The 18069-nt window shown below is 43.9% G+C and overlaps 1 protein-coding gene across 1 annotated transcript in view; it reads right to left on the bottom strand.

Annotated features, from left to right (window-relative positions):
• Mctp (multiple C2 domain and transmembrane region protein) overlaps window positions 1–18069 on the bottom strand; it is a 674963-nt gene that overhangs the window by 92484 nt on the left and 564410 nt on the right. The window contains exon 18 of the mRNA XM_080277510.1: window positions 14989–15114. Coding sequence (XP_080133636.1) covers window positions 14989–15114 — 126 coding nt within the window. The remainder of the gene's footprint in view (window positions 1–14988; window positions 15115–18069) is intronic.

Raw genomic sequence — 18069 nt, 5'->3', positions numbered from 1 at the left:
AATTCATAAAATGATTTTTTAAAAAGTTATACCCAGTTTTGGTTAACCATGACGGAATTCATTTATATGATATGCTGTGGTGGTTACATATGGCAATCCTGTGTGTACATGGTGCTGCCCATGCAAGCCAACAATCAGATGTTTGACCTAAAATGGCCACCCATTGTTTACATGTGCAGAACCTCCTTCTGGGACTTCTGTGCATAAGACCTCCTTAGTATCATCCCTTTGAAGATCCCTTGTCACTTGTCCAATCACTTATATGTCCCACAGCTATGATTGTCTTCTTTTTGTTCCCTGTGTTACATGACTATCATGTGTGTGCAAGGCTACTGAAACACCATCGCTGTCGCCAAATAACAGTATAACTATGCAATGAATATCAGGTAGTGAAGTGTGACATTAAATGGAGTCATAACTTTTGTGAGTGAAATACAGAAACTTGTGATTTGGAAACCAAGTATAGTAATGACACTATCTCTAGTAGCAAGTGTGGTGCCACTGATAACACTAAGGGCAAGCCTAATAGGGTACGGCATAGCCTTTCCCTTGATGTAAAATTGGACATTGTTGAGCAACATAAAGAGGGGCAGGGGACAAGGAAGATAGCTGAGGCCCTTAAGCTGCCCAGTCCGTGGTTTCTACCATAATTTGCAAATCTAAGACTTTCTTAACTGTTGCAGAACGTGCCTGCCCTGACTGCTAAGCACCAAACTAACATTAGGGATTCCAGTGTGGAGGAAATGGAGCATCTCTTAGCACTGTGGGTTAATGAACTTAACAGAGTGAAGCAGCCACCCCATCACAGTTCCATCTGCACCTAGGTTCTCAATCTGAGGAAAGATTTCAAGGAAATGCGCGGAATGAAGACAATGCAGCAGTTCAAGGCAAGCACTCGGAGGTTCAAGTGGTTTAAGGCCTGTGTTGGCCTTACACACATGACCATGCATGATGACGCTGTTAGTATTGACCACAAGGCAGCTGAGGCCTTCCCTTTCAAGCTGGAGGTGATCATCAAGGAATAGGGATACTCTCTAAAAGAGGCCCTGAACTTTGATGAGATGGGTCTGTTTTGGAAACATATCACTCGTAAGACCTACATCAGCAAAGAAGAGCAACATGTGCCAGACTTTAAGGGAGCCAAGGACCACCACAGCCTCCTCCTTGGTGCAAATGCAGAGAGGGACCTTAAGCTGAAACCCCTGCTTGTCTATTATTTGAATAAACCCCATGCATTGGCAGGGTACATTTAGGAGAACCTAAGGGGGTTTTGGAAGAGTAACCCAATGTTTGGCTGACCTCCGAACTCTGCTGATCCTATATGGCAGATTACCAGTCCTCCCACCAAGTGACTTTGCCAACTGAAGTGATCTGGAAATCTGCTTCCTTCTCCTGGTGGACAATGTCCAGAGCCATCCTGACAGAACGAAAGACTGGGTGGACAACATAAAGGTGGTGTACCTGTCCCCAAACACAACATCAATGCTCCAGCCCATGGACCATGGGGTAATTGCCACCTTTCAGGCCCACTTCCTCCACTGCACCAAGGAGTAAATGGTGAGGGCATGCGACTTCGGGCAGACTGACTCAGTGCGCTGCTTTTGGAGGCGGTGACTCAATCGTTCGAGAGGTGGCCTGCAGTCCTAACTGACCCTGGCTCAGATCCCCGCCTGGGCTGGGAACAGTTTATGGATTTGAATTTCATAAAAAACCAGACTTTAATGATCTACCTGAAGACCCACCGACACATCGTAAAAACACCCCAGCTAATACCAATACACCAGTCCTGTATGAGACACCCCTAGCATGTATTCAATATGGACGGTGGGTGTTAGCGATGATGCGGTGACATGTGGAGATGTCAGAAGACTACTGGGCCTTGGGGATAAGCCCTGAAGCCTCTGCCTAGAGTCGGACAACTTAAAAAAGAAAAAAATGCCATTAATAACATCACGGCAGTATGGAAAGAGATAATGCTGAGCACAAAGAAGGAGTTCCTTTCCAAACACTACTGCCTACATCCAGGACAAGGACCTCAACCCAGTCAAGAGTGATGTGATGACATATGGCATAGAGCAGCACTTTAACCCCTCAAGTGCTAATCTCATCGATCGGGCTTTATGCACAATTTCTTAAGAGGACGAGCAACACCAATCGTACAACATCCACAAAAAACTGGCGGCAGCTGGCTCCACCCCAGCTGTGATGTAGATGGCTTCTAACCAATCAGAACTAAGTGTTGGACACACCGGAGGGGGGACCCAGGCCCGTAACCAGGTGGTGGGGGGTGTACCCCCCACCTCCCTCTCACCACGTCTCTCTACTCCACTACCTTGTTACTACCCTACCTCCCACCATTCTTACCACCACAATGACCCCTCCCATCCCCTCCTCATGCATCCCCCCCTCCCATGTGGATCCCCCCAAATGTCCCCCCCCCCAGTCAACTGGGGGGGGGTTATTTCCCCCCTACCCTCCCTCAATGTCCCTGTACTCCACTTTGGCCCTTTCTTTGTGTCTTGTGGTGGACTCCTCCCATCCTTCCATCCCAACCCACCCCCTCCTGGCCTTACCAGCTCCCCCCACCCCCCTACCCCCCACCCACACCCCCTAACACCTCCCCGGCCTCGAATATTTTGCATATTTTTTAACGCTTCATGCCGAGTGTTTTTGAATCATTACCTGTAATTTATTGGTGTCCTTAGTCGAAACCCACTGAAAAAGACATTTTATTTTATCCCGATGCATGGAAGCATGTTGGAGCCTTCAAAACGAAATGAAATGAAATGAAACGAAACGAAAACTAGATTTGACAGCTCGGAGGGGAGGGGAGGTTAGGCGAGGGAAGGGGAGGGAAGGAGAGGAGAGAGGAGGGGAGGGAAGGGAAGGGGAGGGAGGAGATTGGAGGTTTGAAGAGGGGAGAGAAGGGGAGGATAATTTTTACTATTTATCATATTTTTATTGGGGGGTTCATGACCAATTTCCCTTGCTAGATTTAGCAGCTCGGTGGGGAGGGGAGGGGGGAGGGGAAAGGGGAGGGGAGGTTAGGTGAGGGGAAGGGAAGGGAAGGGGAGGGAGGGAGAGGATTGGAGGTATGAGGAGAGGAGAGGAGAGAAGAATAATTTTTATTTATCATTTATTTGGGGGGTTTGTCACTATTTTATTTTTTTCTAAGCACATTACAATGGTTTATAACATCTACACACACCAAAAAAAATTGATTTTGGTGATATTTGTACGTATTGTTGCGAATAAAACAGGTGCGAGTGGTGTATTTTCTTTCTCGCCAGGGCCGCAACGGGTAACCATTATAAACTTTGACAGGCCATAGCTCGGTAACTATTGGGTCTAGGAGGGTGGGGTTTGCATTTTCAGGTGTGTAAATTCAAGCTCTATAAATCGGGCGTAAAACTTTTAACCTTTGGGGAAGTTGAAAAATTGGCCTGTTTTTGCGTCCTGGGGGGCAATCGAGGCTGGGGAATTGCGTACCCTAGGGGTTAAGCTGTACAGGTAGCTCCTGGCAAGTAAGAAAAAGGCAGCATGGCAGACCACCATCACCTCCTTCTTCTCTCTTGCAACAACTGCCAGCACCGAGGACGAACCGAGGCCATCACTAAGTGAAGTGCAAATGCTATGTCCTGCCTTTATCTAGCCTGCCTTGTTTTCATCATTGCCTGGCTCATCCCTACACTCCTCCACTGCCACACTCTCCCCCGACCTCACTGCTACAATTTCTCTAGACCTCACCACTACGCTTTTCCTCGACCTTACTACTTTGTTCCACTTTGCCCATCTCTTCCTGGTAACCTGGAGTGATTGTCCCGGCCCTCCAACTGTCCCCCAGCCTTGGAGGACCTTTGATGACAACTTGGACTGGCCTAGAACATATACTCCATGTGGGAAGCAGAGGTGTTGTTTGAGATTTTAGGTTACATGGCCCTTGATCCCCAACATATCCCCACTGAACCCATGTCAAATTGACAATGATTTATGATACTTGTATGCGATAGGTTTTCATTTGACATAACCTGATCGCATACAGCAAGGCTTCGCTATTTATTTATTTGTTCTATGATAAATCACTACAGACAGTCCTCGACTTATGACCATCTGACTTACAATCAATTAGTACTCATGATGAAGGCCCCATGCTGCCTTCACAAGTATTTTCGAGTTGCAACCAACGGTGGTCACAGTCCTAAGTGGTGAGCCTGGCAGGCTGAGGCAGCATTCTCGAGACTCGCTCACATAACAAAAATATTGTGCTGCCAGCAGTATGAATAATGGTACTGAATATCAAGTTTACAATACTTTACAGCTATGATAAACAGTTATGTTACTGATATATGAATGTCATGTTTATTGTTTTATGTTAATGTTTACAGTTTCTCTTTATTGCAGAAATACATTTATCACACTGTATGACAGTTTGCTACCAAGGATGCACTCCTTTCATCCTGAACCTAAGCTTACAGTCTATTTCTTTTTTGCAATGCTAAAGGAACATGCAGGCCCTGATTAATAAGGGCAGTTTAATGCTAGTCGTGGCTGGTTTATGTGGTTTTAAAACTGTTTTTCCTACCTTAATGTCAAGGTGAGTGGTAAGGCTGCTAGTGCTGACATGAAGGCAGTTGGGAAGCTCGTGGAAGGATTTTTAAATTAACTACTACTGCTGTTCCACTGCTATTTAGAAACAGTTCTATATTTTGAGTAACAGTACTGTATTTGCAGTATTAATAAGTGTTTGGACATATGTGTGTCTTCGTACTGTATACTGCATATTTGAATTCTGACAGTACTGTACTGTACTGTACAGTACAGTAAAACCTCGACATAATGGACTTCAGTATTCTGGAATTTATCAGAATCAAGGAGCAACTGGACTAAATTCTTATATATTGGAAAAAGTCTGATAAAGCCAGAAGCAGTCTGGATTGCCTGACCACGTCAGCTATGTTTGCCACAATACAGTAAATAAAAGACATGTTTATCAGTGTACAGCACATTATTGTTATTATATATACAGTACAATCCCAGCTATCCGGTATCCAGACAAACGGAATACTCAGAACAACGGGAAAATTCAAGGGCTGGTAAAAATGTCAGTAAGTTATAACTGTGTGCCAATTTGAATGGACCGCCAAACCGCCGTTTGATTGTGTCACGCGAGGCTGGGTGAAGTCAGACAAAGCGAGATGAAGGCATTTCCGGCTAATGTAAATCCCTAGCAAATCCTCTTAACCACCCCTCCTCTCCCCCTCTTTTCCCTACTTGAATTCAGTCATCCTCCACACCCTCCAAAAATCACCAGTCTGCATTTTGCCACCAAACAGTAAACAAGCTCTCTTGCTATTGTGTTCCTCTGATAGACGGTAATTTATACACTCCAAAATGCCTAAAGTGCAAACTAAACGTAAACATATCGTGCTTACCTTGAAACAGAAGCTGGACATACGCTACAGACTTGAAAAAGGCGAATATTGTAAAACACTAATGGCTGAATATAAATGTTAATAGGAATGAAAGTTTACTTTGTTGGAAGAAAAATAAATAAATAATATGCCTGCATTTCATACGTACATCATTTATTTTATTTTCTGCAAAACAGCTGAGTGGCGGGTGAGGGGTGGAGTGATGGAGGTCAGGTGGGGACGAAGAAGAACAGTCGGAAACGTAAACAAACTCACGTGGGGGCACAGGTGTCGTGATAATTCTACAGTGCAGTCTTAACACATCATCAGTTCACTAATAAATGTTCAAGCTTTTATTTCTTTATTTTATTTTTCAATTTTTATGAATACAGTACATATAATGAATACAGTAATTCGGTAAACAATGGACTGGTGCAAAATGCAGTACTGCAAATTGCTAGACATTGCACACGTGCGTTATGACCATGGTGTGTGTTTATAAGGCAGTTTTTCAGGCGGAATCTCTTAGTGTAACCCCTAATGTGACTGGTGAGTACCTGAACTGTATTTACTGCTGTGATAGCCTTTGTATAGATTTGACTTGAAAATCAGAAATACGGGAAAAATCTGTAACCGGGAAGGTAAATTCCCCAAGCCACCCGGTTAACTGGGATTGTACTGTATTATACTATTTGATTATTGTAGCCAATGTATAATATAGTACAGTACTGCGATGGTACTGAAAACAGTTTAAAAACCGTTGGTGTGATCCAGACTAATGTCTGATCGCTTTGTTTTTGAAGGCTCCAACATGTTAGCATGTGTCGGCCTTGGTCATCAAATGGCGGCTGTCCATGCTGCTCGACCTATGGCAGACTCCTTGTTCAGTCCCTTAACCCAGAGGTCACACTTAATGACCTCGTCCCATGTCTTTTTTGGTCTACTCCTTGGAACCCCATTCCTAATATTAACATTTCTCATTTTCTGCACCCAATTATCAACACCCGTCCTCTCATGCCCAAACCACCTCAAACTACCTCTCCTCAGCACAACACCAATACACTCTATGTCACGAGTCGGCTAGTGACATTGGCTTTTCTGGGAAACCACGAACTCTAGTGGAATCCCAGTTTATCGTTCAGTTAACCGCTCATTCGGTCAGGAGTCTTTTCAAATCAATTTTTCACTGTCATAAGTGATCGTCTTTGTGCAAGACATTAGCGCTTCCGCTGAGCGATTTGTTTTGGGCGCGTTTCGCTCACTCTAGCAGTTAAAAATGCGGCTATAGCGCTCCCGTTTTTCCCACGAGTTAATTCAGTCAAGTGTCTGTCGTGACGAAGTGAGGTTCTGTGCTCCAGCAGTGAGAGAGTGAGAGGTCAGCTAGCACCCAGACTCCACTAGACTGCAGTTCTCCAGGCTCCCACCCTTCTTGGTGATACACTACATTCATTGTCCAGTATTTCCTTTTCGTATTTTCCTAGGTTTAAGAGTTTAGTTAAGTGTGCTGTTTCCTCACATGCTGGTCGGCTGCGCCGCATGTTGTTTTTTTTCTAGGCGTAAGAATTTAGCTTTTAAGTGAGTGAGTGAGTACGATCTCTTTATTTGAATTCATTTTGTGATGTAACGTTAAATTTATTTCTTTGTAGTCAATAAATTTAACAGTTCTATTTCTTGAGCTTAATGTAATGTAAACTCGTGTTTCATTTCTCCACAATTAAGCTTATTTCCCTTATAGCTCCTAGCTTGCATAAATGTTTGCCATTCATAACTGGTACTTAGGCCAGTCTTGTTGTATTAAACTTAAAATCCGTTGTGCCTTCTAGGAGTTACGCATCAGCAAGAACCAGATATTATCAATAGTATTAGTTATTTATTGTCAGGGGTGAAGTCACTTTCTCCAGAGGCTAACAGTACTAAAAATCAGCATTTGTGAGTAATTAGTCTCTGCTGTGTACTGTTGAGAAAGTTTGTAAATTCTTGTTCTGAGAAAATCGGCGAAGCAAGCCAGTATAAAGTAATCATTGCTTGATTTAGCAAGACAATTCACTGTCCCTGCTCTTCAGTATTATTGAACATTATCTTTTAATATTTGCGTTTATTTTAAAAACCCCGTGACAATTGGCGACCTCATTCCAGGATATTAACACCTAGCTCTAAAGCTATTCATGAGATAATACTCACTCGTTCATATTTAGGTATTTATCGTTAAAGTTTATAGGCACAAGTTTACTGGTGTTTACCGTTAATTTAGCAAGTGAATTTTTGCTTTATTAATCCACAGAGTACTTAACTCTATTTAGTACTTTATTCTTGGTAACGCCAGACGATTTTATTCACTCCTGGGAAGTCGCCGTACCCATTGCGTTAATTATTGAGTCTTCCCAGTCATTTGCATTTTTTATTTATTTTTGCCAGTTAACTAGATAAGACTGGTCACCACTAGCTTGTGTCTGTATTCTTTACTTATGTTATTAGCATTCGTTTGCGAAGCAGCAGCCAGTACTCAGTTTCGGCTTGCTTAGTAAATTAGCGTCATGGCTACCACTGTATTTTTACAGGAAGCCAAAGAAATGGGTCTTACGAACCCAACCGAAATTAAAGAGTATATACTCTCACGGCATAATCAGGAGCAGCAGCTTGAGAGTGATGCCCGTGAAGAGCATAAGATTCAGCGCGAATACGAGCGAGAACAGCGTGAACAACGTGAATGAGAGTGTGCATATGAACAAGAGCAGCGTGAGAAAGAGCGCGAATACGAGCGCAAACAACATGAACGCGAGCAAGAACAACGTGAATATGAACGTGCCGAACGTGAGGCATGAGAAAAACATGAGCTTGAGGTTTTGAAGCTCAAGCGAGATTCCTTGGCTTCAGGCACATCTGCTGCAGCCAACCCAAGCTCCACTAGCGCTCTTCCTACACATGTCCTGGCGACCCCACGCATCATACAAGGAAGGCGAACGAATCGAGCCGTACATAGCTCGTTTTGAGGACATGGCAGACATGTATCAACTGGACGAGGCGACTAAGTGGCTCCAATTTCTTAGTTTATTTGAGGGCCCTGCCCTCGATATTCTCCACAGAATACGTGGAGACAATCTCACGTATGAGATGATGAAAGCTGCACTCATTAAGGCGTATGGTCTCACAGCAGACGACACCAAAGTTCAGTTCATGCGAGGCGGTGGCTCAATCGGTAGAGAGGTGGCCTGCAGTCCTGACGGACCCAGGTTCGAATCCCGGCTGGGGCAGGGAACAGTTTAAGGATTTGAATTTCATTAAATCAGGCTTTACTGATCTCCCAAAAGACCCGCCGACATGTCGTAAAAATACCCCCGCTAATACCAATACACCAGTCCTGCATGAGACAGCCCTAGCATGTATTCAATATGGACGGTGGGTGTTAGCGCCGAAGTGGTGACATGTAGAGGTGTATGGTATGTAGGAGGACTGCTGGGCCTTGATAGCAGGCTGTGAAGCCTATGCCCAGAGTCGGACACATTAAAAAAAAAAAAAAAAAAAAAAAAAAAAAAAAAAGACAAGGAGACAGCTGTTCAGTTCCTCAACCGTCTCACTGCTTACTTAAATGAGTGGATGGAGAAAGATGAAACTCCTTCCACGAGTGAGGGGATAATTGACCTTATGCTGCGTACACAGCTAGAGAGGTCGTGGCCTGCTGAGCTCATAGCACAGCTTAAGATCTGCCAGGTGAAAGATGCCCGCCAAATGGTAGAAAAGGCTGATGCGTATTTCACTGCATACGGGTATCAAACTCGTAAGCAAAACACTTGGAACAGCAGAAAAGATACTGCCAAGTCTGGGAAGCCATCTCAGGCTGAACCCCAGCAACAAGGCCATTCTCAGAATAATGGCCAAAGTCCAAAACCACAGTGGAAGGACCAGGGGCAAAACACTCAGAAACCTGAGTGGAAGAGGTACAACAAGTACCCTAACCAGCAGTAGTATCAGCCACTCAACCGACCGTTGGGACAAACTTTTTCACCACCAGCTCAAAAGAGGCAGGAAGTGAACGCAGCCTTCATTTCTCAGCAGCAGCACGGTGGTCACGTCCCTAGCAGTATGGGTACTCCCCCACAGTTCACTAGTCCCACAGTGACAGTGAACCCCACTCCACAGATGGCCAATGTTCCATCTTCCCAGGCAGTGAGTACAACCCCTCAAGTATCAAATTCTCAGGGCACCATGTTTGCCGCATCAATTATTCAGCAGCCTCATGAGTGGCTAGCTGCTTCCTCCACAGGCCCTCCCACAGGTGACAGTACCTTCCTAGTTCAGCCAGGGTTTGTGGGAGGCATCCCTGTGAAGGTCCTGAGAGACAATGGTTCCTCAGGTTGCTCTGTCAAGCAGAGTCTAGTTCGGCCTCAGCAGTATACAGGTCGACAGATCCATGCAAACCTTATTGATGGATCAGTGAGATTGTTCCCTGAGGCACGTATCCAGGTGGCATCTCCATTTTATACTGGTACGACACTCGCAGTTGTCATGCCAGAACCTTTATTTGACCTCATCATAGGCATTATTTCCGGTGTCAAGGATAGTTGCACCAATGATGACGCTACTCAGACTTCGGCTACAGTAACACGAGCAATGGCTGAGGCTCCAGACTGTGTCACCCCAGTGACCACTGAATCACTGCAAGATATGATGTGTAGTCAACTTGTTGTTCAAGAACAACATTCTGACCCAAAACTTGCTGTCGTGCGAAAGAAACAAAAGGGTCGAGTGATTAAGTATTCACGGGGAGGTCGAGCCAAGTTCCTTCGTAAACAAGGACGGCTCTACCGTGAGTCACGAACACCCGAGGGCGAGGTTCGACTGCAGTTTGTCGTTCCCGCCAAGTACCGCCAAGCAGTGCTAGAATGGGGTCATTGTTCAGCCTCAAGAGGTCACATGGGCAAAAGGAAGACCAAGGGCCGTATCCGAGCTGACTTTTTCTGGCCAGGGATGGGACGAGACATAGATAGTTTTGTGCGTTCCTTCAATATGTGTCCATGTAACACCAATCAGGGACATGTCCTTCCTGTGCTGTTTGTAACCACACCTGTAATCTCTGAGTCAGTTGAGAGACAGGGTAGTGGTAATGTGGGTGTAGACCTGATGTCTCACCTACCAACTGCTTACTAACTAGCAACTGTTGTATGCAGGGTTCCGTAAGATAGGCAGCCTCAGAGATTTGAGTAATCCAAGGACCAGCCTGGTTCCCAGTTAAAAGTGTAGACCTGATGTCTCACCCATTGGCCCCACAGGACACATCATGTCCAGGGCCTGTACATACATATTATGTACCGTAAGTTAAGGGAAGTCGAGAACCCGCAGAGGCGACTCGAGGCTGTGTCTGCGGACACATGAGCCCGAGTTTGCACAAGGATTCTCAGCTCCCCGATATTAATATAAGTACTGTAGGTTAAGGAGGAAGTTCGAGAGAGAACCCCGCAGAGGCGACTCAAGGCTGTGTCTGCGGACACACGAGCCCGAGTTTGCACAAGGATTCTCAGCTCCCTGATATTAATATAAGTACTGTAGGTTAAGGGGGAAGTTCGAGAGAGAACCCCGCAGAGGCGACTCGAGGCTGTGTCTGCGGACACACGAGCCCGAGTTTGCACAAGGATTCTCAGCTCCCCGATATTAATATAGGCACTAGGTTAAGGCACAGGTTGAGGACCCGTGTGCAGTTCGAGGCTGTGTCAGCGGACACACGAGCCCGAGTTTGCATAAGGATTCTCAACTTGCTGACACTAATCGTAAGTGTAGAGTTAAGTTTAACCAGTAAACTACACGAGTCCTCGAGACAACGGCGTCCAGGGACTACGTTTCCTGGTTAACATCTACCTAATAAATTAATGGCGACCTCGAATGTACGAAGCTTAGGCTGTCACTTGTATTTTTCAGCTACAGCGTACTTTTCGTAGCATGTACTGATTGCTAGGCAGAGAGAGTAATTGTAATGTAATAAGAATTTTTGTCTCATTGACACCTGATGCTCCACCTTAATTGATTTTGCAGGTACAGTGATGGGTGTAGCAGTTTTGCTGTGCGGGCAAGCTGATCGTCTGCCGCACGCTGCCGCCTCTTCTCCTCTGCCTTCGTTGTCGCCATATTATTAATATTTGCTGTATCATTTTACATGTAGGTACAGTTACACTACAACTGTCACACCTACACCGTGTATCACATACACCACGCTACACAACAATTAGTTATCAGTGTAAATGTAGCGAACTTTCGCTCAGTTTGACCTGAGTACAGGATTTTCACCGTCGTCACGGAATTTTTTCCCTCAAGCTTGCCTCTATTAACATAAATACGAGGTTTTTACGCTCATTGGCGACAGTGATTTTCTCCTGTAGCAGGATAGCACAAACACCACAGTGTGAATCTTGTGTGACTGAGTTAGGATTTATATGTATGCATATTGAAATTTTTTTTTCTGAAGAAAAAAAAAGATTTGATTTTCATGGGGCATAATGTCACGAGTCGGCTAGTGACATTGGCTTTTCTGGGAAACCACGAACTCTAGTGGAATCCCAGTTTATCGTTCAGTTAACCGCTCATTCGGTCAGGAGTCTTTTCAAATCAATTTTTCACTGTCATAAGTGATCGTCTTTGTGCAAGACATTAGCGCTTCCGCTGAGCGATTTGTTTTGGGCGCGTTTCGCTCACTCTAGCAGTTAAAAATGCGGCTATAGCGCTCCCGTTTTTCCCACGAGTTAATTCAGTCAAGTGTCTGTCGTGACGAAGTGAGGTTCTGTGCTCCAGCAGTGAGAGAGTGAGAGGTCAGCTAGCACCCAGACTCCACTAGACTACAGTTCTCCAGGCTCCCACCCTTCTTGGTGATACACTACATTCATTGACCAGTATTTCCTTTTCGTATTTTCCTAGGTTTAAGAGTTTAGTTAAGTGTGCTGTTTCCTCACATGTTGGCCGGCTGCACCGCATGTTGTTTTTTTTCTAGGCGTAAGAATTTAGCTTTTAAGTGAGTGAGTGAGTACGATCTCTTTATTTGAATTCATTTTGTGATGTAACGTTAAATTTATTTCTTTGTAGTCAATAAATTTAACAATTCTTTTTCTTGAGCTTAATGTAATGTAAACTCGTGTTTCATTTCTCCACAATTAAGCTTATTTCCCTTATAGCTCCTAGCTTGCATAAACGTTTGCCATTCATAACTGGTACTTAGGCCAGTCTTGTTGTATTAAACTTAAAATCCGTTGTGCCTTCTAGGAGTTATGCATCAGCAAGAACCTGATATTATTAATAGTATTAATTATTTGTTGTCAGGGGTGAAGTCACTTTCTCCAGAGGCTAACAGTACTAATAATCAGCATTTATGAGTAATTAGTCTCTGCTGTGTACTGTTGAGAAAGTTTGTAAATTCTCGTTGAGAAAATCGGCGAAGCAAGCCGGTATAAAGTAATCATTGCTTGATTTTGCAAGACAATTCATTGTCCCTGCTCTTCAGTATTACTGAGAATTATCCTTTAATACTGCATTTATTTAAAAACCCCGTCACACTCTAGTCCCATCCTACCTCTCAATTCTTCCATCGTAAACCCAGCCCCCCCAGGCCTTACACTTAGGGACACACTGCACATCCACCTGGTCATTGTTATATCTGTACATTTGAGCATGCGAATATCCTCTTCCTTTACTGCCCAGGTCTCACTACCATACAGCATTACACTCCTAACACATACTGCATACAAAGATCCCTTAGCATGTAGGGTGGGCCCTCTCAATGTCAGGAGAGGCAACAGCTCCCCGAACTTCTTCCACTCCTCATCCTAGCCACATCCAGCCCCACCTCCAGCACATAACATGTCTCCCAAATAATAAAACTCATCCACAGACTGAAGAGATTCACCAGCAAGTTCAATCCCTTCACGCCTGACAACCTCCACCTGCTCTCCCCAACACACCACACATATAAAATCAGCATTATTTTGCAGTCTACCTCTAATACCACTACATCTCTTATGCACCCACTTACCACAAACACTGCACAAGATGGAATTACTTCCCACGCCCTTGTGGCAGATTGCACATGGCCACTCTCCCTCTTCTTTGACAGTACCGTCACCAACCCTAGATATCATTACTTTTGTTTTATTTGCATTTACTTTTAAGCCCTTGTACCCCATACCATCTCTCCACTTCCTAAATCTTTCCTCTGCCTTCCTTTCATTCTCTGCAATCAACATCAAACCATCAGCATATAACATCTCCCACAGGAGTCCAATTCTGAAGTCACGTGAGAAGGCTTCAAGTATCAAGATAAACAACAAGGTACTCAAAACAGACCCCTGATGCACACCAAAATTCATGGAAAACTCATCACCTAGTTCTCCATTCTCTCTTACCTGAGTCCGAGCACCCACATACATGACCATCTTAGGCTCTCGGGACTCTGTCAAAGGTTTTCTCCAAATCAACAAAGTACAGTTCCCTTTTCTTTCCTATATGTTTTCCCTGAAGTTGTCGAACAATGAATATGGCATTAGCAGTCCCCCCGCCTGACATAAATCCAAACTGCATCTCATCAATATTCACTCTTTCTCCAATCATACCTCCTAGAACTCTCTCCATTACCTTTATTATCTGATCTAAAAGCTTTATACTCCATAATTTCCTCTTTCCAGGGTATCATCCTTCCCCTTGCACACATTTACAATTACACTCTTCAGCCAATCACCTGGGACAACACACTCAAATATAATCACATTTATCAGGTCCGGGTTGGCAGGGGGAAGTTCGATTGTCACTTTTATTGGAATTTCATTTTTTTCGGAATGGCTTGGACCCCAAATAGTCTGTTACACTGAGGTTTTACTGTACAAATAGTTGTATGCATTTTTGACTTACAACAAATCCGTCGGAACATAATTCTGTCATAAGCCATTGACTATCTATAGAATGATGAAATAAAGGTTATACCCAGTTTTGCGATAACGATGGTGAAGTTTGCTAACATGATAATTTTGGTGGCCACGAACGACAATCCCATGCATACATACACGGTGCCTCTCGTACATGCCAACAGTCAGCCATTTGAGCCAAGATGGTCACCCAGTGTTTACATTTGCTGTGAATGTCTCTTTTTCACCCTATTTTGTGCATGCACAGCCACTAAAACACCACTGCTATCACCAAATAACAGTGTATGTGCAAAACAAGTAGTGTGCGATATTAAGTAAAGTGATAACTTTTTGTGTGAAATACTGAAATTGTGACTTGAAAATTATGTCTGGCAAGAATGCTGCCCCTAGTGGAAGGCATGGTACTACTCAGGGTGCCAAGGACAAGCCTAAAAGGGTAAGGTTTTTTGAGGTTTTAGGCTTCATGGTCATAAATCTCATCCCTATCCCTACTGAATTCTTATGTTATGATACATTGTTATGTGATGGGTTTTCATGTGATGCTTTATCATTGTATGGTGAGGTATGACTGTACAGTACTGGGTTGTGACTGTACTTGGAAATGTCCTTAATTTCATAAAAAGAAACAGTATTCATATCTGAATTGCAAAGCCTTACATTCATTCCATCCTTGTTTCACTCACCACTTTTTTTCTCCATTCTTGATCTTCAAAAGAGCGATGGCAATCTTGCCAAGGAACTCCACTTTATGGTCACGGTCCTCATCATATACGGTAACTTCCAGGATGCTGTGTATATCCTTCACATTACTGTAAAGGTACAATATTAGAAAATCTTAATTTTTCAAAAACTGCAATATCCAAAAGGTATGTGTGTGCATCAATGCAAGATCATGCAAGCAGAGTGAAAGAAGAGTTCTGGGCAAAGGTGGAAGTGTGCATGGTAAAGTTTGAGAGGAATGAAAGTGTGTTTCTGATTGGAGATATGAATGAAAAAGTAGGGAATGTGAAGGTGGATGCAGTAGATGGTGTGTGGGGTGTGCCTGCTGAAGTGGATGAGAATGGCAGTGCTTTGGTGGACATTTGTGCACGGAGGGGGTTGGTGATAGCCAATACCCTCTTCAGACACAAAATGATCCACAGGTAAATGGGGAGTGATGAGAAGGGTGGGTGGTGAATTTAATGAACGGAAGGCAATGATTATGTGTGTGTGGATGACAGAAAGAGAAGGTATGTAATGCATGCAAGAGTATACAGAGGCCAGGTGAGCAGACTTTCTGAACATCATTTGGTGGCAATGAAAGTCAAGGTTCAAGTGCAATGGAGGAATAGGAGGAAAGGACAGGAGGAACTAGTCCATACAAGGAGGGTAGAATGGTTGCAAGAGAATGGAAAAAAGCAGAATATAAGAGAGAATTGGAGGAGTGAATGGTTAAATATGATTTGGAGCAGATAGCAGATAGGGGAGGTGGAAGGTGTATGCAAATTATTCACAGAAGAAATCTGTTCATTATATGAGGTGGTGTGTGGGGTGAAGAGATGAATGGGGGTGCAAGGAACAGCATGGTGGAATGAAGTGGTGGGGCAAGCTGTGGCACAAAAGAAGAAAACATATAGTGAGTGGCTGGGACACAGAGGCATGGAGGGAGTTGAGAGATGGAAAAGAGAGGTCTATGTAGAGAGGAAGAGAGAGGTGAAAAGATCTGTAAGAGAGAGTAAGAAGAGAGTGGATGAGAAATTTGGAAGGAATTTGAGTGTAAAGTGGAGGGAATGTAAGAAAATGTTGTGGAAGGAGTTAGAGAGAGTTGGACAGGGTGATAAAGTAGTTAGCATGGAGTGAACGATACAAATGGTAGACTGATTGTGGAGAAGGGAGAAATATTGAGCAGACGGAGAGAACACTTTATGGAGCTGTTTAACACACAGAATGAAAGCAATGCAAGTATAAGCGGCTAGAGAATGGCTGGGAGAAGGAGGGTGGTGAGAAGGAAAGAAGAGATCAGTAGGATGGAAGTAGTGGAAGCAATGAAGAAAGTCAATATGGGGAAAGCCTCAGGAATTCATGGAGTGTGTGGTGAAATAATAAAGCATGGGGAAGAGATACTACTAGAATGGATGTGGAAGATGTGCAGATTAGCCTGGGAGAAAGGTAGAGTCTCGGAGCATTGGAAGTCAAATACTATATAATTATTTCCCTGTACAAAGGAAAAAGGGAAAAAGAAGTGTGGGGTAATCATAGGGGCAATTGTATTCTTAGGGTAACAGGCAAGTATATGGTAGGATACTTACTGACAGAATTAGGGAAATAACAGAGGAATTATTTGGAGATGAGCATGGAGGTTTCAGGAAGGGAAGAGGTCGTGTAGATCAGATATTCATCCTTAGGTCTTTAGTGGAAAAGTTTCTAGAGAAGGGAATGAAGTTGTATGCAGCCTTCATGGATTTGGAGAAAGCATATGACACAGTGGACAGACAAGGAATGTGTAAAACACTAAGAATATACAGTGGGGTTGCACAGTATGCGAGAGGATGGGCGGTCCACGACCTTGCGCACTTTGATTTCGCATACTGTGAATACATAATCTTTTGGGAAAAATAACATGCGGGCAGGACCCCCTCAAATCTTGATATTTTTTTAACCTTAGAGGCATAATAAAGGAAAAACTTGTAAGTCATATACTACAGATTTAGCTAAAATAACAAAAATATGATCAGTCACCTTAAAAACAGTAGATGACAAGCCTGATGGACTTAAACAGCAGGAGTTCCAAGACGCAGCAATACAATTAGAGTGCCCCTGTTGCATTGGCCTCAGCACCACCCACCACACCAACACTTTCCTCCTCATAACTAGACTCCTCTTGAGCACCTTCCCCATGAGCCTCTAACTCAGTCACTTCGGCCAAAAACCCCTCAAAGTCCAATGTTGACATAACTGACATTGCATCCTCTTCTTCCTCTACAGTCTACAGGAACTGGATCGTGACTGACATCACGATGGGCACGTCGTGTGGGGGGGGGGGGTTGCGTAGTCTGGGAAAATAGCAGTTTTGGGCCACTCCTTTCCTCTGCCTTGTGTATTGTGGCCTAAACTTGAGCATTCAAAGTTTTATGGTTATGATTATGGTCACTCATGTACTATGCGATTTGTGCACTATGATCACGCGTAGTGCAAGCCCATTCTATGGAGTAAATGGGAAGTTGCTGAATGCTGTGAAGAGTATGTATGAGGGTTCTAAGGGTGTAGTGTGTGTGGATAGTGAACTGAGTGAATTTTTTCTATATGAATGTTGGACTGAAATAGGGAGTGTCATGTCTCCATGGCTGTTCAATCTGTAAATGGATGGGGTTATAAAAGAGATACAAGGTAGAGCAGTGGATGTTGGAGTGGCTCTAAGGAGAGAGGGCAGCATATGGAAACTTCCTGTATTGTTGTTTGCAGATGATACTGTATTGTTTAGTGAAGACAAAGGGGAACTGCAAGGTTTGGTGAATGAGTCTGGGAGAGTGTGTAAGGAACAGAATCTATAGGTGAATGTAGGGAAGATTAAAGTTATGGTCTGTGAGAGAAATGATGTCACTGAATGTACAGTGAGGTTGGATGATGAGGAAATGGAAAATGTGAGTGCATTTAAGTACCTGGGTAATGTGATGACTAATGTCGGAAGTCTGGAGGATGAAGTGCTTGAAAGGGTACAATACAGAAGAAAGGTGGCTGTTTCTTTGAAAGCAGTGATCAGAAACAGGGAAGTGAGCACTGAAGAA

Source organism: Coenobita brevimanus, chromosome 70 (genome assembly GCF_032717465.1).
Source record: "Coenobita brevimanus isolate Jiangsu-jjx chromosome 70, ASM3271746v2, whole genome shotgun sequence".
Classification (NCBI taxonomy): domain Eukaryota; kingdom Metazoa; phylum Arthropoda; class Malacostraca; order Decapoda; family Coenobitidae; genus Coenobita; species Coenobita brevimanus.
This window is presented reverse-complemented; position numbering and strand designations above follow the sequence as displayed.